This window comes from Ischnura elegans, chromosome 2 (genome assembly GCF_921293095.1).
Source record: "Ischnura elegans chromosome 2, ioIscEleg1.1, whole genome shotgun sequence".
Taxonomy (NCBI): Eukaryota; Metazoa; Arthropoda; class Insecta; order Odonata; family Coenagrionidae; genus Ischnura; species Ischnura elegans.
In genome coordinates, this window is record NC_060247.1 from 98,736,630 (window position 1) to 98,763,657 (window position 27,028).

The 27,028-nt window shown below is 37.3% G+C and overlaps 1 protein-coding gene across 2 annotated transcripts in view; it reads right to left on the reverse strand.

The window, feature by feature from the left end:
* Positions 1-1,437: 1,437 nt before the first annotated feature.
* The window catches only part of LOC124154222 (luciferin sulfotransferase-like), a 37,604-nt gene continuing 12,013 nt past the window's right edge, over positions 1,438-27,028 (reverse strand). Inside the window, exons 2-7 of one of the 2 annotated variants that reach the window (XM_046527814.1) lie at positions 7,874-7,973; positions 6,578-6,752; positions 4,923-5,043; positions 4,395-4,489; positions 3,716-3,992; positions 1,438-2,035 (exon numbers count right to left, since the gene is read on the reverse strand). In XM_046527814.1, the coding sequence (XP_046383770.1) occupies positions 1,983-2,035; positions 3,716-3,992; positions 4,395-4,489; positions 4,923-5,043; positions 6,578-6,752; positions 7,874-7,973 (821 nt within the window). In that variant the 3' untranslated portion in view covers positions 1,438-1,982. Of the gene's footprint in view, positions 2,036-2,326; positions 2,906-3,715; positions 3,993-4,394; positions 4,490-4,922; positions 5,044-6,577; positions 6,753-7,873; positions 7,974-27,028 lie in introns of those variants that run through there. The other variant, XM_046527815.1, reaches the window with a different exon arrangement.

A 27,028-nucleotide genomic window follows, 5' to 3' on the forward strand; every position in this document is an offset into this window, starting at 1 on the left:
AGCAATAAACCAGGAATGAGATAGATCCAGCAGCGATGTGGTGCTCTTGAGTTATTTGAAGTCAAATTGACATTAATCGCCTGGCCTCATTAGCCGAAGACCGACGCGGCCTTCAGAGGCTGGTGAATGTTAAGCAGAGTCAATGTCTTGATTGAGAAATATCACTTGGCAGTCAATCTATAAATCTGTCGCTATCACATATTGCCTCGTATAAACCTAATAAAATTTGACCTCACCCTCCAAAATGTAGGTAAGATGTGGAACAAAGTTGAATATTACGATTCTTCTTCTTTCTATTTCGCTCAATTCCCGTTAGGGATCGCTGTTCTTAACTAGTCGCCTCCAAGGCACTAGATCTGGGCATCTCTTTCAGTCAAACATTTCTCCCTCAAATAATTCTCGATAAAATCCCTCCATCTTCTCTTTGGTCTTCCGCTCTTCCCATCCTCCCTTCCACTGGCAAATATCGAATAGTATTCCAAAGAGACAATAGGTAATGGCAAAAGTTGAATATTACGATATGGCTTCATGTCCTTGCATCACTACGGCGTTAAAAAGTTGCAATCATCCACTTATAACAGATAGGGTAATTCTCAGCATTGACATTTAAAATTCAAAAACAACCTTGCATGCGAATATACACCGGCCTGCAATCGGACCCCCGCGCACCGGCAACTTATACAAAGCAACTATATAGTTGTTTTGTGGAAGTTCAAATGAAACACACGGAATTGACTGTGGCCTCGCGCGCGGGCGACTTTTTACTTGCGGCAATTCTCGGTTAACACTCACTTTGTTTTTCAATCACCACGGTTACTTGCACTACCCGTGTTTTTATTTAACAAAAGACATCCATTAAACCCATAGATTAACTTAACAACCGCAAAATCCAGCAGTATTAGATATTTTTTCATTAGGAAATTAGGAATTGCGAGTCGCTTCCATTTCCAAGTAGACGCCCCTGGTACTCGTACCCCTAGAGGGGTCCTCGCCTTAACTCACGGATAAGTCTAGCGCATTGTATAACCAACAGGATATATAATTTCTGTTCGCGAAATAGTTTCTCGAAAATCAGGAGATTACAATACAAATATACCAGACACATATGGCTTGACCACCAAGGACGAATTTCAACCGAATGCTTCATTTCTACTGTTGCTGCCATTCAAGAAATAAATTGAGAAATAATCCACAGTTCTATTCCAACCATATATCCAACAAAAATATAATTTTTAATGAATTTTTCCTTCTTCAAAACTGTAGTAATATTATGGATAACTTTCCATATAGAAAAGCAGCGCAAAATAGGATATTTTCCATATCATGTGTAAAAAAAGAATAGAATTTATGATATAAATTCATTAAAGAAGGTACTAGTTCGTGATATAATATGACACAGGTAATTAAAATTGAAGAGAACAAAATGAGAAAAAAATGGAAGACTTATTATATATATAATCTTTTTATATGATAGAAAAAAATAAAATAAATAATTATGATTACAGAATCCACTGATAGTTACCACCTTCTTTATGGCTGTAATGCCATAAATCATCAACATTGCATCAATAAAACTAGTTCATCATTACCAATTCTCTCAGAGAAATAATGAAAAATTAACAGCAACAGAGAATCAATAATTATGAATGGATCATAACACCTCACATAAATGTAATAATAGAAAAAGAGAGCAAAATAAGTCACTTCAGGAATGAAATTCAATGTTGGCTCTTTAGAGTAGACATAAACGATTTCTATGACCATACTGTCACATTGCTATGAAATATGCACGATTCGAAGTTGATTTTGCAGCAGCAAGTGCATGTGGTTCTCCTCATGGAATACTGAAAATTAACTATGGGTACATATTCTTACATCCTTTAAATTATTCCATCATGGACCATACAGCAAGATCTTATTTGCAATAATTTCAATTATTATATCACAAACTTTGTTTGCCAAATATTTCTATTGAAGGATGATTATTTTCCAGCAAGCCATTTTATGAAACTGCTCTCAGCATGCAAGTTCAGTCCTGTGGGTGATTGAGAAAACTCTTCATAAGTTAAATGCTCTAAATGGGTGCACATAAAAAAATTCAAGATAAATAATTAGAATGAATGGTTTGTTAACACAGAAGAGGTTAAACTACTAATGCAAGTAATAAAATTATGCCCTCACCTGTGAGAATATAAGTTCATTCAAAAAACAACAACAACACCACTTATTCACTGTCTCCTCTATTCAGATAAAAGTCCCAAAATAATTAGGTAAAAAAATGCACATGTTAGAAAGCTCAATTGAAGGATATCAATCATACAACGCGTATCTTAAAATATTTATTTGATCAAAAATGGAAAAATTTTCATGAGTGTAGAATAATACATAGAAACAATAACAAGAATTCAACAAGATACGAGGAATATTATTTTTGGAAAATAGTTCTATTCCTCTTGTATTTACAGCAGAAAAATGGCACATGAATGATAAATATCCATGTATTGCAAAATACTTTGCTTTAGAATAAGAAAATCACAGATAGAATGATATGGCACATGAAAACTTTGGCTCATTCTTATTGCATTAAATCGTTTTCAATTGATTGACCTCCAAATGCAAAAATGTAAATCTTATGCATTAAAATCTTTTTGTGAGATATTAAACAGGATACTCCACCACCACCACAGGCAACTTGTTAAATGGACATAAGTAATCCACTCTAGAGAAAAGCCAAGGCTCAAGTATTAGGCTATCGCTATCACCTCCTCCACCAGTCTGATGAGCAAATACCTTCTGAAAATTCTCATATTACAATATGGCCATCAAAACATGTCAGCTCCAGCCAATCACCAAACATTTTAGGTTATTAGGCGCAACCTCGATCAACCACCTCAAATTTATAATCCTGTCATGCTTTTACAGAGAAAAAAGAATATTTTCATCAATTGTCCATCTTATGAGGTTTTACATAGAACAACTTAAAATTTATATACAATATGGAAAATGTAAACAATATTTTTAGTCATTTTTGAACATAAACTTGGATAAAGAGTCCATAATTGCAATAAAAAATCAGGGAAAAATGACTTGAAATAGGTCTAATAATGACAGACAGTGGTGTAACTAGGAATATGCATTGGGGTGGGATGGGAGGGCCTGGGGAGCAACCTCCCCATCCCCTCCCCCCTTCCCGAGCAACTTGGGATCTGGGAAAATTTTGGAAAAATCACATGCTTGAAAATAAATTTCACATCAATTTGGCACTTAAAATTTAACTTTAAGCAGATGCAGTTATTATTAGTCAAAACTATACAAGAGTTTGAAATGTTTTTTTATTTCTCTGAGGCTTTGGGGGAGTGGGGGGGGGGGAACCTATCCCCCTCATCCCCCCCATAGTTACGCCACTGATGAGAGCCATTTCTATAAAATGCATTGATCTATAATTAATAAGAAAATTGTACTTTACTTTTCCTCAGCGATAAAATATGATATGACGTACCCTGAAGTTCAGCGGTATTATTAAATGATACAGAGTTTATTCTTTGGATGAATATCATCTGCAAAACATCTTTGGCCATTAGAACAGTATCACACCATTATAAGTGAGCATCTGTGCATATTAGTACTTGGTTAGTTGAGTGATGCATTGCTTCCACCAACTACATGAAGTTATTATTTGAATGAAGAAATATTTATTCAAAAGAGATGTCAATACCATTAAGATTATTTTCAATCCATGCATCAAAGCGCTCAGCAACATCTGGACTGATTTCTTCTTTCCAACTATTCACTTTTCCTTTTCGCATGAAACGCTGCTCTCCCTGTGATAATCCTAAATTCTGGGTCTTGTCAACAGCGAACTCATAATTAACAGAGCTGTTGGTTTTCATGGAATCGAAACTCAGATGATCGCATAGTGTTTTCATGTCTTTATCATTTAGTTGTTCCTTTCCCAAGAATTTACTAACTTTCCTAATCACAGATGGGAGATCCTGAAAAAGTTGGATAAGCACATGAAAGTATTTCCAATGGCCTTAAATACAGAAGAAAAAAATAGATGATCTTTTCGGTTGCCTGCATTGAAAACTTGCAGTTTAAGATAATGTTTTATTTCAAGTTTTCAAGGCAGCACCAGCCAAGAAGTCAGGTGGGCATTTGATAAATTTTCCAGTGGGCAGATAAATTTGCCGTGAATATGGATTTCATTCTGTATCCAATTGAGATCAGCTTGAATTGAATAATCATTAACTTGATAGCCATAAATATCTCAATGATCTCAGTTTCTAATTCATAATACCTAAATGTTTGAATGGCCATTTTCATATTTAAAGTGAGGATAACTGTTTTTATAGACATTAATTTCCTTATACAGACAACATAAATAAAGCACTTACCCTTTTCATTTCTTCATACTTCAAGAAAAGAACATTTGCTTCTTCTCTATGTTCCCAGTAAGAAACCAAATGATCCCAGAAAGGGCTATAAGAAACTGAAAAGAAAGCATATTCCAATATGGTAAATTTTGAAAAACATTAAAAATCCTTTCAAATTCCAAACATCAAAATCCATTAAAACAAATAAGCTGGAACAAAAAATGATAAAAAGCGATAAGAAAACATCAATTAAGTGATTTTCATATGAAAGCATAGTGTTTATGACTAAATTCATACTATATCTGATATAATATGGTTTAGTAAGGCCTGCTCTTCAAAATTGTATATTTAGGCACTTGAAATTGTACATGGTTTTCAACATTACTGATTTTCAGCAAAAATAGGAATATGTACTTGCATCTATATATGAGAAAAATTCCAATAATTTTTATCTCACCGACAATGCTTAGTTAGTTCACTATGAAATAATTGCATGCAATAATTTAATACAAATATTAATCTTTCGTAATAATGCAGAGACATTCTTACCACTATCTTGCAGAAATAACTCAATAAAATCCTCAAAACTTCCTCTGTAACCTTCAATGAGACGTGCATGATGAAAATATGATACACATGTATCCTTAGGATTTCTTGCTACATAGATGATCTGCGGAAAAATCAAATGTCTCATTAAAATATGTCATGGATGTAGAAGAAACTTTTGAATAAAAAAAATGAAGAAGTGAAGTTAATTCTAAGTCGATGCTTCACTTTCCTGAAAGGTGTAGCAAAATACAAAAAAGTAATGGTAGAACATATATTCTTTGCATAAATAGCATAAGGAAAGCGCATAAAGAACTTCAAAAGACCGTAAGCCAATCAGATGACACCTGAGCCTTATTGCTGCAATCGCCAAACGGTCAATTTAATTCAGTGTGAAATTGGACACTCAGACATTAACGCACCTTGAGAATGGAAGACAAGTTATTCTCTGAAATGGTGGCCAATATGTTTGAAATAATCTGGTGTAAAATCCTAGAAGAATTCCTGCATTTTATCTTTGTTTAACTTCAGCGGCATTTGTACTAGATTGAACAACTCTTCCTCAGAAATTGTGGCAGCTATCGTAAAAATAAATAAATCCTTTTAACCAGTTGGTGTCAAAGAAAATATTAAGATGTGATCACCAGTGGGTGGATATCCATCTGGATCACTCATTGATAATATTAAAAAGCCTGTCCATCCACAAGAATATTATGTTTGATTTAATCCATTATTTTTCCAGTTATTTAACTCAAACCAGCAAATGGAGCCAATGTCAAACATAAGGTGGTTATAAACTCAACTACAATAAATGGAATAGAGCGGCATATTGATTTATTGCTTAGCAAGTGACTCCTGAAATAAAATTGTGGGCTTACACAAATGGAATTTTAGTGCAATATTTTTAAGTTTTATTTCACCTCTGAAAATGAAATTTTCCAAACTTGTATGAGAATAATATGGGAGAGCTATGAACCTCCACAGGTCTTGCCATGGGGTGATTAATTTTTAATGATTAATAAAAATTATTATTTCAATCAAATTGAGAAAATACTTATTGTGATAAAGCACTACCAAGGCACTGCTGGTACATATTCACTGCTGTAATTAATTGGAATTTGGGAATATGAATATCAGGAATATGCTTCTATAAATACATTTATACCTGTATCTAAAAATACATATTATCCACTGCATGGCACTCATTTTAATTATGTATGGCAGCATTTTATGACATCATACACTAAGAAATTACACAGGGGAGTACCAATAGACATCTAATGTATGCACGCCGGTTCTCTTTTCATTAGTAATACATATGTAACACATACTTACAGTTACAAGCTGGTTGTGAATTTCAATTCATTTATGTATGTCAAATCAGTAAGCTAGTCAATGAGAAATCTTGTGATCTTAGAACATTGTAAAAAGACTTGTATTAAAATAATATGGGATATTATTATGTAGCTTTTTTACATCCTTCATTAGATAAGTGTTTTATCATCCAACCTTCTGTTAAAGAAGTATTTTTTTTTCTTAGCACGGCCTCCACCATGATTTTATTCCAAGCCAACTCGTGTCCTCAAACAGCAGTGATAAAAACATGATAGGATCAATGTAGAAAGTTAGCAATATGATCAAAGCAGTTAGTTAGTTACCTTTGTGTTTTTAGACTTCATCTGTTCTGGCAGAAGCTCATATGGAAGATGTGTTTTTATGTATCTTGGAGACTTCATGTTAATGGTAAAATTCACAGAATTTTTCAAAAAGTCATAAAAAGATGAGTTTAGGGCTTCTGCAGGTTGCGTTTCAAAATCAAACAAGCAGGAGAAGCTGAAATAAAGATAGCATGAAATTTAATTTTATAAAATCACTTTTAATTTTAAATATTTCACAATAAATTACCATTTCCATGATTCTGTTCAGCATTATAGATTATTCAGCATGCTATTGCAGGCTAGGTAAGATGTAAGGAATAATTTTGCTAGATTTCATAATATATAATAGTGTATGATAATTCTAATATCCAAGAAATTTAAAAACCAAAGATATTATAATGGAACCAAAGGAATACCTTGGCCTTCATTGCTAGGAAGTTTGATTATCCGGACCATAATAAGGGGCATTATCAAACTATTCCGGCAGTTTCACTTAATCATTCATGACTCCGTGGGGTAAAAGGTGCTACATATCCCACTCTATTCAAATAGGTGACTGAACAAAATTCATCAAACCCACCAAGGATCTCAATTTTCAATAACTCAACTGTTACCTCTGAACTGTTTTCATCATTTGACATTTATTTTACAATTTAATTTATGTGCAACAACAACAAGTGATACATTAGCCTGGCAACTTCTCTTTTATTCATGCCATAATACAATTAAGCAAATATGTACCTTCCAATTTTATGCAAGATTGGAAGAGCCTAATTGCAGCAATATGTAATAATTATAGTAAAAATAAATAAATAACTTTAATAAGTAACTATTAGTCAGATCGCTGTGGGTATTATTCAATTGTCTATGGTAGGTAGTCAACACTCATTGGTTTTGTGTCACGAACTCCAATAATACGGATACAGTTTAGTCATTGGAGGTTCACTCAGAATTTTGGGAACTAAGTACACATAAGGATGGGTAATTATTCCATCTTAGGTTCAAATCTATTTTCAGAAATTATATTGGAAATCAATTCTAATGATGCATGCATTAAAAATCTTCAAAAAAATTGATTTAAGCAATATTGTCTCTCCATTTCAAAACCATGTCAGAAATATGGTATGATCAAGATTCCACATTTTCTTAATAGGCTCCGGGTTTCTGATCAATTATTGGGTGAAAAAAAATCATGTGGCCTCAATCACATCAAAATCTCTCCAAGTCTAAATGCTCTTTATCAATGACAAAATCACTTTCCTTAGGAAGCTAAGGATAACCCAGAGTAATACCTACTCGATGAAAGGAAACCTCAAAGGAAGAATTGTTGATTTAGCAGCCTCAAAATCCAGGTCATTGCCAATGCACCATACCATTTCTTGAGTCCAAGTAGTTCCTAGAATAAGGAATTAGAATTAATGATATAGAGATAAAATTTGCAGTAGCTTCATGTTTCCTCTTTAATAAATACTATTTTGCATGCAGATAGGGATTTAAATATCGATATTTAATTTTCAATTTTAAAAATCTATATTTAATCATTATTCGGTTACTTTCAGAGCCGCTTCTTATTTCGATGATTATGATTTTGGAATGTACTAAGGCTTCACCCGGGATCTGAACCCAAGATTCGATCGATCGATCAATGGCGCAGAAGATTGGGATCCCGATGTATGCCATCGCCGATACAGATACTGAACGTGAATTTGATATTAACATTTTACTTCGCCGCAAAAAAACTCGCTTGTAACCAAAAATATAACAGCTCTCAAGATTATTAAGAAGCTACGAAATACCGGTGGCGCCGACTCCATGGGGTCCGAGGGGGCCCGAGCCCCCTCAAAAATTCGTTATGGGCGTGAGGAAAAAATGTGCCAGGCTTTTTTCTCCGGAGTGTCCAGATATCGAGATTCGAGTTGTCAGGGTTCTAATGTTGATCATATGACTCTTCTATAATGCTTAAAAAACTTAAAACTCACTACTTATAAAATTTCCCGGGGCAAGATCCCCGGTTCGGACCCCCCAATATTTTTTGTAAGTCGGCATCCCTGCGAAATACAACGACGACAAGATCGAAGACGGCCAATCAGAAAAAGACCCTACGCGCGTCCGGAAGGTATATAAACACGGACTAAATTTCATGTACCTGTTTGCTCTTGAAATAAACATATTTTGGACTTGAACTTTCGACCCAGCACTCAACGCCCGCCGTTGAAACATCGGCTCTGACTGAACAGCTCACCTGTTGGGAATCCCGTGAAGAATTCATATACCAATTATATATATATATATATCTGCATGAATTGAGAATTCGTCAAGCACGTTGAGGGAAGGTTTCCAGATGAAAAAGTGAAAGGGAGGTGATACTTCTCATTCATCATGCCGCAACTTGAATATGTGGCGAGCATGGGGTTCGGCACAGAAACATTTTTACCCATGAACAAAATGAAATGATAGGAACGCTTCACGGATCACCGAAAACTGCAACGAGCGAAGAGAGTGCGGTGCCCAATTTTACACGAATCTAAAAGGAGCCGATAGAGACTGGGAGGTTACTAGGCTAGTCTTCGATAATTTCTAGAGCGATTGAGAGCATTTTTCATAATTACAAGCTTAGGTAGCTAATGTTGTATAAGATTTAGTTTAAACATAACTTGTAATTTTAAAAATTTTGGTTTGCGTGGGGTAATTGATAGATATCTAGGTACTCCGGTAATATTCTGCTTCTTATAACCTTATCTATACCGTTGGCGCCACATTCTACACGACTGGCAAGGCGCCACATCCACAGCACTTCCGCCATTACTTTCATGGACAACAGAGATATAACTGATAATTTCATTACAATTTATGTCCCGAATGAAATAGGAACTTCATGGTGAAAACCTTGCATCACAGACACTGAACTAGTTCGATGCTTTGATAATATCTCTACTTCCAAATATTTCCTTCGTGTATTGTCTATCTCCCGATTAATTCCTACCCGACCATTCACAAATTTTTCTCCATACGTCTTCCATTCAGCTCAGATTGTTTATTCCGACATTCTCCAGACCAACCCTCGCCTCAAGGGCCTTTGTTAATGGCATTGGAAGTGCTCACCGATTGTGCAATAACTACTTGTATTTCCCTTCCTACCGACACTTCGTATTCCGAGTGCTAGACAGGAAGGAAGTGCTTGCCAAGCGCCTACTCATTAACGATTGCCTGTAAGTTTGGCGTATGGAGGGAGCATGACAATTAACATTGTCCTTAAGGTAAATTTTTCCGCGTAATGAATGAGTTATTGTGATACAAATATTCACCCCAATTATACAATACACATCCACACAAATGTATATGTAATGTATCCGTCCTATTCACATGCGATTCGCCAAATGAAACCTTATTTTTTGCATTATCAATTCTTGACGTCAATGACTCATAAATTTTACTATTTTTCTAAATCGCGGGTTATGATTTCAAAATATTGGTCTAGTGAAATGCTTGTTATACGAAGGCTATGGGAAGTATGTACCACTATAAGATAAATCCACTTCGACCACTCACTCCCTGGTTCAGTTATTCATGCAAATGTTTGGGGTGAACGATACGAGATACGACAAAAAAATCACAGAAACGATCACCTCTAAAATCTTCTGAATCCCTAGGAAAACTTATTGAAACATTAAATTTTCCATCTATTTCAGTGATGACATTGCCTCTATGCCTCTACTTTTTTATATAGAATTTTCTAAAATTTAATTTTTCGAATCTAGATCATGTGATAAGGCTAGAAGCCAAATTTTAGACCAATCGGGACCAATCACTTTTAATTTAGACCAAATCGTGCAAATCCATTATTTCTTGAATTATTATCTTAACAACGGAGGGAGATAGGGTGTTGCGTCATAGATTTCGACCAAAAAAATCATAGGCTTTAACTGGCAGGGTGGCCAGAAAAGGCCGCAGACTCGCAAAACGAGTTCAAAGGGTATATATTGTTGAATACAGCCATCACGAAACCCTACAATTCATGACTTTTTGATATCCGTATTTAACTAACTTTTCACAGCATTAAAATAGCTTCGATCACAATTAACAATCAAAATCTTTATATTTTATGAGGAATATGCCAATAATAATTGGAATTTTCAAAAGGTACAATTAATATGCGCATACATTATTAGAAATTTATAATGCTTCGGAAAAAATCAAGAAAACGACTCCTTAATAGCTCAGCTTACTATCCCCGCAAAACGATTGGAAGTATACAATTGGGAAGTCATCGCCATATGCTTTTGCGCCGGGGCTCCATTAATTTTTCCCTGGTGAAGCGAAAAAAAGGTCATGTGTCACTTTATAATATACTTTGTCTTTTTGAGCAAGATGTGTGATCGCTATATTTATAAATTAAAACAATTTCCCTTACCATTAATTCTGAGATTCAATTAGATAAAAAAAATACTCTATTCAAATAGGATGATCTATTGCGAAGATCTTCCAATTTCATGCAATCGTGCCAAATTGATGTATTCTGAACTTTGATACGTATTACGATTTTGCAGCATTAATTTTTACGTAATATCAGTTGAAATATGGATTCTCGAGTAGTTTCGAAGCCTGTGATCAGTCAATAGCGTTAGTCTGAAATGAGAGATATTGTATCGACTTCCGTTCCCATTCTGCAAAATCTTTATCAGACTATGAAACCAAATTTATAAGCATTTTAACTACGAAAAAATGCAAGCAATGATATATTTTTTTTCTCCGAAAGCCAAAAGTTTTAAGAATTTCTACAGTTCTCACTACAATTATGAAAATGGTCTACCCACAAATACGCTATTAATATTTACATACAAAATGAAAAGACTAGAAATTTCTGATGCTAAATATATATAATTTTCTGAATTTCTACTGTAAATTATATTCCCATACCTCAATGCCCCATATGTAATTGCTTTGCTGATTTCACTAAGTGGTGACGTCTGAAACCCATCATGATTAATATTGATCGAAGACCATAGCACTTCAATTCAACTTAATTATTCCGGATAACTTGGCCATTTGGGCGTGAGAGTAAAATAAATTACAAGGATACGAGAAAACGAGTAGCAATCAACTTCCTATTGGTTTTACGGCGCCAGATAACTTTTATTGCTCCTGATTTATTTAGATAACTTTTATTGCTCTTGATTCATCAACTAATTAATACATTATAAATTATTGAAAATATTTGGTAGGTATAAGAGAGCATAAATATTCCAAGCGAAATAGAGAGACTTTAGCTATTGGTTTCCTTTCCGATCGTGGTCATCTTCGATAAATGATAAATACATATTAATCGGAAATCATTGGTCGTATTTCCGAGTCGAAGCTTATATTGCTATAAATACATTCTAATCTATTCGCTTGGAATGACCCCAAGAAAACTTCGAATTGAATGTGAATTGAACTGTAGTATTAAGAGTCCGTTCATTTTCTATCCATTTATTTCCTATTTTTTGCTACAGCTATTAACATAATATGAGATAAATGTTGACATACCATTAGTTTTTATGATAACGATGTCCAATCGACTGTTTGACTACCTTTATCATTTGGCTTTTGCAAAGGTAAATAAGCAATCAGATCAGTTAAAAAAAATAATTGTTGATATCAAAAGGAATCATAGATAAATTATGATATTTAACTATAAGAATGACTTCCTTTGTAACTTCAAGACATCATTCCCCCACAGCATTTGATCGCATAATGCTCTTATCAAAAATTTTTTCTGCTGAAATCCAATCATAAATTATTGCTTACGTGAGAGAAATTCCATTTTCAGGTCAATCTTTTTTCAACCTGTCACATTAGTTGTAGTACTCTTGAGTGTTAGCTATCGTCGGCAAAGCATACAGATATTTCGACGCTAGATTCCTTTTCAGTAAATAGTGTCTATAAATCTTCCCGTAAAAGCCTCTCATAATTACCTAATCTGACCGGCCAAATAGCCCAAATTGTATACAGACATGTTTTCAAATAAGCGATTAGTTAGAGAAAAAAGCGAATTAATAACCTACGACTACTTTAAATCCATCAAAAAAGAGCAAGATTCTATATTGGTAGCTTTCAAGATCTTTTTCCATTCGAGGAGAAAACGCGAAAAAAAATTTCATTCTCCGATGCAGGCAGTGAACTGGGTTCGCATGAACAATTTCTTCGTTTTGTCCAATACAATCATATTCCTTTCACTTCACTGGCAATCACTCATTGCTTAATGAATTCCCTCGTATTCTGCTTGAACTGCGATCAACTCAACGGCCGATTTGTCGCGTGAAGGTGAACGCTTGCTGCGTAAAACTCACGCAAAAAAAGTGACAACAACACGTGCTACTGCGCCACGTTCGCTCCTGTCGATACTTAAATTGCGCTTGCTAAGACAAACACGATTTATGGCGGAGATTCACAAAATATATTTAACACATATAAATGGGTGTACCCAGCCAGGGGCACGAGGGGCAGCTGCCACCCCTCTGGAAGCAAAAATCGCAAATTTCTTTTTAGGAAAATAATATTGTTTCAAGCAAATAATTTTAAAAACTAATAAAGAGCTGTTACAGTTTCCTTAAAATGTTGATTTCATTCACCTTTTCCATGCTTAAATCTTACCTACAACCTGAACAACTATGGCTTGCCCCCCCCCCCTAGTTTTTGATCCTGGGTGCGCCCTTGCATAGATACAAAACAGAGGCTCTTTTATCGTCAGTCGAAGAGATTACTCAAAGCATTAAATTAATTAATTGATCTAATGCAATTACTTTTACTTTACGGGAAACTAAAAAAAAACACACTTTCAATTAAATGTATACCTCTCGCGATAAGTTCTTTCTTTCCTCCTACTATTCTAGATGATCATTCATGCGTTTATAAGAACAGAAAATGTAATACGCAAGGCATTTTATCAATTCTGGACTATCTTTGGAGGTGATCAATTCTATGTAAGCTCTAGCCATACCTCTTCCGCGTTCCATCGAAACAGAACACAATAACTTATAATTCTCCCGCTTTCTATTAGTTGACCGTCGATGTTAATCTTACAGCCCCAAATACATTTCTTAAATCTTAAAACGTATCAGTCATTGCAATTCAAACAAGGCAAGGTGACTCAATTATAAAACCTTGGCGATTCGGATCATTAGATTAGGTTTTGTTCACACGATTTCGAAATAGTAGCAATTATGTTGGGAGAGAAGAAGAACACTACTGTGGAAATACGAATTAAATGGCGCTTTGCTCATTTTCTCAGTGAAAATATGCAGATTTATCTAATAAATCTCCGACTTACATTTCTTATTAGCGAGGGCTTCCTTTGGGTCTCTTCCTTTATGTATCGACGAATACCACAATTTTTAATAGTCTTGGCCCTGTACGAAGATTACCAGTTTGGACTAAGCATACACAAAGCCTTCGTAACACCTACTATTCTGCATTGAGCAGATAAAACTAAAACATCGGTCAGGAAAGAAAATATTTTTGCATCAGCTTTGTACGCTCAAAACTGTCTGTCTCTTCAATCACAATATACTTCCCGTCTTAAGGACAGATCGTACTCTCATCTCACAGTGCCCAATTTAATTTCGGAAAGCAGCGCTAATAAAAAAAAGTCTGCCTCGTCATTCCAAGGAAGTACTATATCAAAGGAAAAGATACACTAAAGACGAATGGCTATAAATTATTTTAGCACATCCTTTCTGCGTAAAATCCTCACACATTTTCTCAAAAAGGAATTTTACGACCATGATGACGACATAAATCTATGGATTGAAACGTTTTAAGCGAAAGCGGTGACTTTCACTACCATAGTGCCTCACGCTTGGCCTCAATGCTGCCATGCGTCAATTTTATGGCATAAAATGTTAAGTGCTTACTTGAAAATGTAAATATTGTGGAAAAACTCCAAAGTGGTATCACGAATCTAAGTTTTACATACGGCTTTAATTCAAAACAGTCACTTTATATACCACCCACTCTTTGAAACTACTCATACATTCATTTCTCTCCTGTATATGGCATTCAATTAATGTGATTGGCAAATCATTCAATGGTACTCCAAACCTTTCCCTTCAACTCTCATTGACTGTGATTCTTTTTCAAGGTAATAACATGGTCATTAGGTATTGATGTAAGATTCTCGGAATTAGGCCAACTATTACGGATAGTACAGGAACATTGTCACGATTAGATTGCGTTTACTATAGTGAATAGATTTGGTAACGTTGAGTAATCTATCACTTTAAAACCTACTTCCGAACACTCACTGACTCACTCATTCACTCACTCATACAAATTTATGGGGTGAGCGAGACGAGATACGACAAAAATTCATAGAACGGACCCTCTATAAAATTGTCTGAAACCCTCAGTAAAATCCCGAAACACTACATTTTCTATTTTCAATCTATGACAATGTTGGTGGAGCAGAGCCGACCCCAACGAACGAAAGAGTGAGTTAGAATAATACAAATTTCAATATGTCATAGGATATTTTAGACAGACATCATGACTGAAATTTGAACACCGTTTGTGGCGAGTAGCACTATTCATCGCATGGGTGCCAAAAATATATTCGCAAGTCGAACGCCATATTTGGGCACAGCAGTGGCAGGGCAGAGCTAAAAAAAACATTGATAACTATTGAACTTACAATATATATCAGCATTACTGACGAATCGACTCTATTATTTGATTATCAGCCCATAGAATCGACATCATATGCCTAAAAATCTGGTAATCAATAGTGATTTCCCCGATTACATTATACATAATAGTTCTAGTAGAATTGTTTCTCTTTAAGGATAGAGCATTGCTATTAGAAAATGTCCCGAAATTGAAATTTGTGGGCTATTTTTCAAAAGATGAGTTAGTTTTGATACAGGAAAATAGATTTTCCTTTCGATGGTACTGATTTTTGTAGTTGAAAACATCTCGCAGACTTCAAAATGGCATTATTTCAGGATAGCTGGAATCTGCATCGATCGAATCAGAATAATAATTAGAAAATCATGTATGATAGGCTTCCGCCTTTATAGATTCCAGTGGCGCCGACTCCATGGGGCTTGAGGGGGCCCGAGCCCCCTCAAAAATTCGTTATAGGTGTGAGGAAAAAAGTGTCAGGCTTGTCGATTTTCCTCGGAGTGTCCAGATATCGAGATTAGAGTTCTCAATGTTCTAATGTTGATCATATAACTCTTCTAAAATGCTTAAAAAACTTAAAACTCACTACTTATAAAATTTCCAGGGGAAAGATCCCCGGTTTGGGCCCCCCCAATATTTTTTGTAAGTCGGCGTCCCTGATAGATTCCGATCACATTGATACACATTGCGTTGTTTTTTTGTCAGTTTAAGTGTGCTGATTATTAACTTCGATAGCTATCGCAAAAATAATTTCATCAACTGTTTCTTCGGTAGGCTATTGACTCCATTCAATATAGAAGATCAGATTTGGTGAGGACAGATTGGGTTCCTTGATGGATGGAATTATTTGACTTCATAAAATGAATCTGCAGTTACCGCGTCAGTAAGTTTTGTTTATTTTCCCACAGTAGATAGTTCTTCGATCGACAGTATTCTTACCACTGTAAGACCAGAACTGAACCACATTGTAGGTACTCTAAAACTATTGGGATGGAGGAGACTCACATGTCAAAATTAACTATAATTTATTAACGATTCTGGCCAGGATTTTGATTTTATGATATATCACGGACCCATACGGTTTCCGTCAAATTGAAAACAGCCGCTATAATTCCATCTACGCTTTGCTATTGTACAAATATTCATTTCACCCTTCAAATATAACTTGAATATCACGCACAGATACCTACAACTGCTTTCTCTAAATCCCATTCAAGTCTCATACTTTTTCGGGTCAATAAAATCTCCTTAGTCATTTGCTATTTAAATGTTTGTATTATAATTGGGGTTATTGTTAATTGGTATTGTGGGAATATATTAGCGATGTCTTGGCATTTGCTCTTGCAATTTGGTTACTGAATGCTCGATGTTTTTAAATAAAATTTTAATTAGTAAAACTCAACAAATTTTGGTTTAAATTTTGTAAATTACTTGAAAAGGTGGTTGATTTTGGTGTATGAAAATAGTTATTCCTTTACCATTCGGCATCTTTAATACTTGGCTTTCATATTTACGTCACACTGAATACTAGAAAAATGGTCTTCTTTTTCTCTCTAAGGAATGGTCTTCCATGTCTCTAATATCTATCATGTCTCTCATAAAGTGGGCTTGTATCACTCCCCTTAACAATTTAATATATCCCTCTTTATCAATGCGCCCTAAAGCGCTTGTCATTTTTCTTTTATATTGACTACTTCACGTATTTTAATCGATACAAAAGTTAATCGTATCATTACTATTCATTGCGTCAACGCGAGTAAAAACCTTGGGTTCAGGGAAGGCCGTTTATTCGCTGCACATTGTGGATGATTTTCGTGAAATCGAGGATCTGACAGCTTGGGTCTCGCTGACCTCCTTCACGATCGATTAACTTTTACCGTTAGTCATCCATCTCGAGCCGGCAATTCTGCCGCAAAACAGCTCAATCTCAACCTTTCCTTTTCTTTTTCTTCAGCGGCGAAAAGAGAAGACCTGCGATAGTCGAACGCGTTCAGACGCTTTCGCAGGATAATTGAGAAGTGAGCGCTCCCTTCCCACTCCAAGAGAGTCCAATTGGTCGCAATTAAGGTTCGTTTGAGACGAGGGAGGTGTACCAGGGCGGGCTGCGACGGCCCATTGACCGCTGGAGCAGACTGAAAGCAGCATGTTCTGCCGCGAGGCATTGGAAAGGGTCAAACTTGCCGTTAGGATATGGAGAGAAAAAAAACTACATCAGTCCTTTGAACTGAGTAAGTCCCATCTATAATTCAGAGTCTTTTCTTATGATGGAGTATCCTCACTTACGCAAACCAACTTTCGGATTTAATGACTGAGTGGAAGATATTGTTATTATGTTGGATCTAAGGTTTCCGCGGCGTGTTTCCATATGAGTCACGGCTTTCGGGCGTTCCTCCGCGTTGTGTTGTGCATAGGTGAAGACAGTTTCTCCAGCCATTCTGCTGGCGTCTTCTGGTCAGAAGTCTTCAGTCACTTCTGACCTGAATACACCAGCAGGATGGCTGGAGAAACTGTCTTCACCTATGGACAACACAACGCGGAGGAACGCCCTAAAGACGTGACTCATATATTATTATTATTATATTACCACCCAGTGGCGGATACAGAAAAAACTCAAAGGGTTCAGCGCAAAATATACCTGTATCTTGAGCTACCTTTACTTTTGTTGTAATGAAAAATAATTAAGTCACATGAAAATTTTAAGATCTATATACTTAAACTTATAATACGCATATACAAGACAATCCCATCTTATGATTTAAGAAAAGTTACAATTATGGTTCTGAAATGTTAGGCAATGCGGTCGGCCCCGCAAGGGGGGGGTGTCGCCCCCCCCCCCCAGCGCCTCCCATATATATCCGCCTCTGTTACCACCACAATTTTCACTCTTCTTCAGCACATATTTAATCATCCCTGTACCTTTAATATAAGAGAAGAAATACGTAGGTGTGAAAAGATTAGCTGATATGAGAACTGAGTGGAGAGCTGCGTCAAACCAATCCTAGGATTTTTGACCAGTGATGATGATGACTTTTAATATCTAAGACCGAAAAAAACTAGAGAAAAAACGACTAAGATTGTAGCTGATAATACTTTTTTAGCACCAAGTGATGAAATTTCAGCCGTACTTTGAAGGCTATTACCATTAATTTTCTTTATTGGGGAATTAGTGTTTGACTAAATTTGAATACAAGATTTATAAGATTAATAGCCGTTAATAGTCGGGGTCATAAAAGAGGGCCAAGCGAGAAAATTCAGCAAAAAACAACCTCGATGGACAAATTAGATATCGAACTCGGAGAAGTTAGATAGTGGCTAAGTTCAACGAACGAAGTTCAACTTTGAACGATGGGGGACCAAAATGAATTTAACAGCGTTTAAATATGGTCTTTATTTAGGTGGGATTAGTTTATATTTTTCCTATTTCCAGATAAAATGGCAATATGTACTCTCGCCTAGATGCTTACAGTCTCTGAATGCGTTCATTGCGCTAATAATAAATAATGTAGTGGTCAACCACGTACAACCATGAATTATGGCATTAGCACCAACGTAGCCAAGGTTTGTTGAAACTAACCCTGAGTAAAATGTGACAGGTAGGGCAGGTAGCATATCAATGTAAATAAAGATGCGGCATAAGACGGAGGTTAGAGAAGGGATACTGAAGACCTCACAAATAGGGACACTGTGAAGACATCTTCGAGGGCGAGACGTGAATATATTGAAATTTGAATGAAAAGAACTGCTCGCAAGTGCTACGTCGGAAAATTTACATGAAACAAGTAAGTTTCTATGCAGTCACGCGTATGGCTGAAAATTATTTACACCAAGACTTTTAGCCATGAAGACAGACACAAAACTTTCCAAGTTTTGTCTGAAATACATTGAGAAAAAATTGCTTGGCTTGTGCGGATCACCTTGTTCGGGATATCCAGTCTGACCAGTAACGGATCTAGGATAGGGGTAGGGGTGGGGGCTAGGTTAGGGGCTCAGGGAGTAACCTACCGGCAGTAGTGGGGTCTGAATAAAATTACCATTTTATCTAGTGAAAGTTGGAAACCCCAGAGGGGCTATGGCTCCCCACTAATTCCTCCCTGGATTTGCCACTGATTCTCGGGGAATTATCTTGGTGGTGTAATTGGTAACATACCTGGTCTGCAATTGCTAGATCCATATTCAAATGACAGAGCCAAATAATGTTTTCAGGACGAATTTCAATTTCCCGGCAGACCCAAACAATGTTTTCAGGACAAACTTTAATTTCGGCGTAAAAAGAAACTTTGTTGGAAGTTTTTGTGGGATGGATGCAACGCAGAGAATGTCAGAGATTCATGCAAGAAGGCCAAAGAGGTGCGTGAATCCGAATGGTTGATGTAAAGAAAAGATGAGAGGAGAGAAACGGGGACACTAGCATATAATGTGGAGGAGAGCAGGTATTGTGCGGATGTAGGACAATCAACAATGTCCTAGGGATGGTGACCGGGGGGATAATGCAATTGGAAGAGGTATGTGGTTAAGGTAATGAGGGTGAAGGAGGTTCGCTGATTAAAGAAGACCTCAATATAGAGGCGAAAAATATGTTCGATGAGATGATTGGAAGAAGAAATAAAAATTCATTCGAAAGGCATCAGAGATGTTGACGCATCTTGAAAGCGCTAAAAAGATAATTGAACACAGCCTCAATCTGAAGATTTTACAGTCGCTTGATGATGAGATCCAACAGGAAAAAACAAGTGATCATAAGATCGCTGCGAATAAGGTAAAACGTCATTTGGAATACTGCATGCTATAGTGTTGTTCCTCTCGAGTCGTGATCAACATAAAAATTATTTTATCATTTCAAAGACCAAACTTGGAAAATTTTGTTTTCATCGTAATGGCTAAATTGGCCGATAATTTGGCAAAAAACGAACCTGCAATTTAAAAAAATAAACAATTATCACAATGGGGGCAGGGGCCCCGACTTATAAAAAATATTGGGGGGGCCATTCGGGGGTCTTGCCCCGGGAAGACTTTATATTCAAAGTGTGTCGCAGCACCGTAACACTATCATAATTCACACCACTTGTTTTCAGTTAACCTGCTTACTGTCTTATAATTATTTGTTTTAGCACATTGTTGAATGTGTTTTAAAAGGTAACTATCGTCAAACATGGGAAATAAAAAATACCAATATATTTTTGTGATTTCACCAAGCATAATATAACTTATTATTATCTCGAATTATTGAGGGGTCTCCGCCCCCCCTAACGAAACTTTGAGGGGGCTCGGCCCCCCTCAGGCCCCATGGAGTCGGCGCCACTGAATGGGGGCTCTTCAGTAGGGTTGGATTACAATTGTTGTTTTTGGGGGGGTCGGTTCACCACTCTCCTAGGTTTCTCGGTAGTTTGTAATGTCTCTCAGCGTTAATATGATTGCTTGGAGACAAGTACTTTTAGATATTAATTACTTGTTTTTAAATATTGTTATTTAGCTGGAGAAACGAAATTTTGCAATCGAGAGCCGCCTTGATGGTTACCATCTTTCGACTTTTTCTGGGAATTAAGGGGCGGGCGGTCAATCCCCCACAACCCCTCCTTAATCCGCCACCACTGTTTATGAATGTTTTCCATACATGAATTGCCACGAGAAAAAATTCCCCTGGACCGGAAATCGAACCACGGACCTCTGGCTTTCCGGGATACTGCGCTGACCACTACGCTATCCAGGTTCTTAAATTCCCATGGCAATGCACCGAGGCTCATGGTAATAAATGTTTTTTTGTTTTCCAGGTTACGAATGTTTTCCAGGTTAAGGAGAGGATAGAAACAATACAAATGTAAAATAAAAACAAGGCAAAGCAAAAGTAAATGATCAGAAGGTTCTGACACCAGCAACCCTCACTTGCCTATGCAGCCCACCCACGCTAACCCATTTAAATGTCCTTCAGAACACGAAAGACCTCAGCTGTCGGTGGGCATTCCAAATAGCCAAACCGATGAAAAGACTGCGCGGACGTTGTAATGGATGAAGTGCATCAGCTGAGATATCTCCCAGAGGACGGCGAACGCTCAGAGATTCCGTTGGGGCGACGCATAAGGAATAAGAACGAGTAATTGTGTCACGGGCGAAAATGCTCTTATATCTTCCGGCAATGCTAATAGATCAAGCACGTAATAATTACGCCGAAATGCATCCTTCTCTTTACAGGGGCGGATCCAGGATTATGTTCTGGCACAAGGGTCCGAAAGGTCTTCTCATATTTGTGATTAAAAACAAAATACAACAATTACTGCGGAAAATATTGGCTTTATTTTTAGGAAAGTTATTAATATTAAATTAAAAGATTGTGGCTCCGCAATACACAAAATATAACGAACGTAATGATAACCGTATTAAAAATGTTGTCAATTTTTTAAGCGTCTGGGGGGGGGGTGGGGGTTGGGACCTTACCCCGTGACCCCTCCCCCTAAATCCACCTATGTCTCTTTTATTCCCTCTTTATTGACCCGATCACCTGACGGATTACTTTTTTCCAACTTTCTAAGATATTCCTCGAAATTTCTCAGGGGCACTGAGTGAACTCTTATCAACTCAATTATATCTCAGATATGAATTTCTTTGGCCACATCGGGACATAATCACTGGCATCTTTGACCTGTTGATAAGACCAGTAGGCTCCTTTTCTATTTTCCTCATCACAAGGAGTCTATATAAAACTCTTCCGAACACCACATGCTTCCCATCTATAAAGTCCCACTTTGCAGAAGCCACAAAAAAATTGGTACCCGTGTCTGTCTTTCCCACTTTTGACAAAGTCTATTCCTTGGAATATAAAATCTTTAATCTTGAATTTTAATATTTAATCTTGAGTTGAATTTTTATATTTTAGATTCAGGGAAATGCTGGAAAATTTCTTCTTTATTTTCTACTATCTAAATTACAGAAAATAATCACCGCTGTAAATACGTTTAGGCCGATGCCACAGATTTCCCCGATGTGTGACATTACGGAGACCTGACGAGAGAGACCAAATTCTTAGCCATCGAGTTGTATATACGTAACAAACAATGGCACAGATTGATCGAAGTTCATGCCGCGGAAAGCTGAGTCAAAAAAATCGAGCGATGAGGTATCTGAAGTGTCTTGGCGGGCGAGATTTGTGTTTACGCGGCCAAGTGGAATTAAGTCGTAAAGGATTAATCGAACAAGAGCGGAGGTTCGACGTATTCAGGTGTTTACATCACGCTGCAACCTTCCCAGGTGTCGCACTAGATGGAACATTTGTTCAGACCAGGGGAAGTCATCCCCAATGGCATGCGTAAGGACAAGGCGAGAACACGCGAGGCTAGAGCGCACAGCTATGCAATCATTCATGCGTAGTGAGTTAAGTCTACGTATTCGCTTGCTTCACGATTACTTACTCTCACCTATTGACTCAACCCGAGGTTTAATTTGAGCCGTGAGGATTGAACTCAACCTGGACTAAGTCACGGGATTTTAAATTACCATGCCAATCATAATAATTATTCAATAAATGTTTTAATTTGAACCTGCATAATCTCTTCTATTTATGACGGAATGTTTCCGCCACAGCGGTTGCACGGCTTCCCGTTCCCGACGACCAGCCATGTCAACTTTATTTACCCCCAATATATGCCTCTAATCACTCGCACCGTCCATAAAAAATCACTAATTCCGGTTAAAAGGGTTCACTGAAACCACAAGGCATCATATATGAGAAGATCAGAAGGTTTTCGAGAGGGAGAAGAAATTATTTTACTGAAGAATTCATTTTACTTGCATATTGGTGGCAGAAATTCATATGTCAGCCGTATTGGACACGGAAAGCATTGGGTTATAGCCCTTGAGACTCAGCCTATTAAGCGAAAGACAAAGAGATGAATTTGAGCTACCATGTTGATTACTAAAATTTGTGCAAGCACGAAATACCATAGAGTAAGATTATACTTACTCTATGGAAATACATACAGAGCATCGAGGTTCCACCAGAATAAAGCTTGCCTGCATATCGGCGTTGCAAAAGGCTTGAGTTTGCAACGTTTAGATTTATGCAACAGATGATCGGAAATGAGTCCTGAGTGCTTTAGTAGGCAACATCTTCCTTTTGGCATTTCGAGGTCAAAGGACATGGTGAAGAATTTGGAAATTTTTAGAGCATATCTCCTTAGGTAGAGAGGTAGCCTATTGGGTAGAGCTCTTGGCTGCAGACCGGGTCCCAAAGTCTAATCCCGGGTGAAGCATACAAAAATCCTCGGAGTGCGAGATATCCCAGGGAGAGCATCTGGGCCCCATAACCTTAATGTGTTGAATCACTGTGAGTGTAAGTGATCTCGTTAGAGTGAAATCATTTATGGCCACCATTTATTCATCACCGCCAGCTTTGGCGGTAAAGTACCAAGAGAACTACTTGAAATAGTGCAAAAGTTGGCTTAGTCTGGGTTGAGCTTTACCCTCACCTATACAAACCAACTTTTTGGTTGAATCATTGAGTGGGTAAGCAATATAGTTAGAGTGATATCATTTCTTAAATTTCTTTAAATAAAAAGCTTCAGCGGTGGAATACCAGAAATCTGCCTGAAAAAGTACAAAAGTCGGTAATACCAAATCTTTGACGATTGCTGAAAGTATATCCCCGAATTAAAACGTCACCACGGGAAGGCTAAAATTACAAAGCTATCATATTAATCTCACTACCCATTCATTACCAACGGGAACTTACAATTAGCTAAATACAAGGCACGGAACATGTGGAACAGGTGAGTGAGATAAGGCCAAATGAGAGTTCATCCTCAGTCGCAGTATGCAATAAGTAAACTTGCGGGCGACGCAATCGATGATAAACCTAGCATGAGATTGTTTCATATCTTCCACTTGCCCCATTCACCATTCCTCACGCTAGGTCGGGAAATCCTCACAACACTTCCTTCGCCCAACTGACAAGGACGCCCGAGGCACCAGATATGTCGAGGTGAGTGTACACAAGGTGCGTAAATTGGGTCGCCTCAATCTGTTCAAACGATTTAAAGTGAGCGTGAAATGAAAACAGTTTCGTTAACCTGAAAACACTAACTGAAATATTTTATGAATAACAGTAAGTACCTCTATATTTTTCCTCCGAATATCAATTTATTTAATAATATTTTCGTTGCCAATAGTGTATGACCAAACAAAAAATATAGATCCAGTGAATGATGAATGTATACGTCATAACGACTGGAATAGTTTATCATCATGTTTGATTTTATCACCAGTAATACCACCTGTCGTCGCTGAATAAACATTTATACACAAAATATCAGGGATGATTAAGTAATATTAAGAAACCTTATTTTGAAATGGGATTTCTTTTTAAGGGCAGATTCAAATGAGATTTTCACTTAAGATGTGAATTACACGTTGATGATGAGGAAGCATTTAACAATAATTGAATTCAACAAATTATTTCTCTTTTTTGCCATCTTTAAGCACTGGACCACAAGAAAATCATTTAGGGGAACAACTTTGAAGCCACATTTGTTTTCAGAGTTTCACAATATTTTCAGAAAAAGCTTTAATATTTGAGAGTTTCTATCGCGTTGGTTTAATTTTTGGCACATCAGAATAAATTTTGACGCCAATTTACGACATGGATTAACCCCTAAGTAGCCACTTGACATAAAGTTACGTAACTACTCGCGTCGGGTTATGTTGATCTAGAATTTAAACCTTTAAAGTAATAATGATAACATAATTGGAAAAAATTCTAGGATTTGGTGGTAAGAAGCTGTTTAAAGCATTCTATATTGTTTTTCCATAAGATTCTGAGGACTACTACATAGTCTTAACGATACCGAGATATCAACGCACCGCAATATAGAAATCTTCGCGACTGATGATTGTATCTCAAGCTCGTGACGACTCGTAGAGCGGTATTTTTCAAGACGCAAAACTCGTGTCGAGTCAAAGCATTATGGTAAATAATGAATTTATCCCGACAAAAAAGTGCCATGGAAAGAAAGAGAAAGTTACGTTATGAGATTACATGGGACGTAAAATGTTAAAATATTTAAATGGATGTAAGTTTTATTCATTACCAAAAACCCATTACAAAAAAACCTGGATGTAAGTCTTATTAATTACCGAAAACCGGTCATGTAGACCCGTTGCGACTACTTTAGGGTTAAACGCCATGTGACACCAAAAATATGGATTATTAAGAATATTTTCTATATTGCGAACATGAACACTTAAATCTTAGTATACTTTCGTATGGTATGGTATTTGGAGAAGGCGACTGACAGTTTAAGTAATTTGCGCCATGAGGGAAGGGGTAGGTAAGGAAGGGTGGAGAAAAACCCAGCGTCGGAATTGGCCTGCTCTTAACGAAAGGCGCCAAGAGAGCCTCGGCTTAACGTCCCATCCGACGGACGGAGTGCTGCGCTGGAAATGTCCTCCACGCAACATTCAAGCAGAAATCTCTGAAAATTCTCTGCCACCGCCGGGATTTGAACCCGATCCCGCCGGGTGGGAAGCCAACACTCTAGCCACCACACCAACCCGATCACCTTATATTTCGTCGTCGATACCGTTTGTATCCTAAATACTTTGAATAGCCCGTATTAGCTTTCTCTGGGTAATTCCTTTTGAGGTGGAATCGCCTCTAGTTTTGGGCACGCCTGATTTTTAATGTAGTACCAAGAAGGGAAGGTGTGCGTACCCACGCGGAAAACGCTGCATCACTTCTCCGCAGGCGAGACAACATTATGCGATACATCATGACACGAGGAAAATGGGGGGCCAAGCGAGGTGATTCTGCGAAAGCGAGCTGAACCGCATAAAACCGCATGGCAGGCCAAAACAGCGATGGATTCATGGTAAGCATTTTGGCCCGTTGGAGAATTAAGCAGTGTCGGGAAGAGCGTGCCATTTTTCCAACACTCTCTCTCTCCCGGGGAAAAATCACCGCCTACGATTCGCGAGTTTCGCGAGAGGGGTGAATGACTTTCAAAGATGTTATTGGGAACGGAAGCGAGAACCAAAGACCAAGCTCGAGAAAGAAAGTTTTGGAGGCGGCTGTTGACAGTGGCTGTTATGCATTGGTATCAACAGTGAACTCCACCAACTATTCGCCTCATCACTGGTCCCATTTGCGGTTGAAGAAATCCGATATGTTTTCGCAAATGAGAACAATTTCATCACTAATCTAAGTTTTTCATGATGACCAATAGTTTCATCGGTCCAGTGCTCTACAGAGGTACAAGAAATATCATCTTATATATTTTCATGCGAGGGATCGTGCTGTTTTGATGGCTTGAGTGTTTGCTTCACACAACCTGGGCCGGGGTTCAAACTCCGACGGCAGAGGAGATTTTTCAGAGACTACCTGATCCTTGATTGAATTTTGTGTGGAGGTAACTTCAAGTGCAACACTTTGTCCGTCAGATGGGACGTTTAGCCGTGGAACCGGCGCCATCGCTATGAGTAGATTAAAGTTAAGGCCAGGTTTCTCTATACCCTTCCTTCATGGGGCAAATGGCTATAGCTGTCGGTCGCCTTCTGCAAATGCCATATTCTATGATGCACCGTGCCATAGAACATATTTTCAAAGACTTCCAAGGTAAAATCCAATACCACGATGCAAATTGACCATGGATGCGAGGAAATATCCCACAATTTTGACATTGAAGATATAATTTTTAGATATTTTATAGAGATTTTTTTCCTTTTCGCTCACTTGCGCTTAACTGTGACTAGGCCGTCGTAAAGCGCGTTAAAGAGAAGAAAAATTACTTAGTTACCGATAGACTTGCAGAT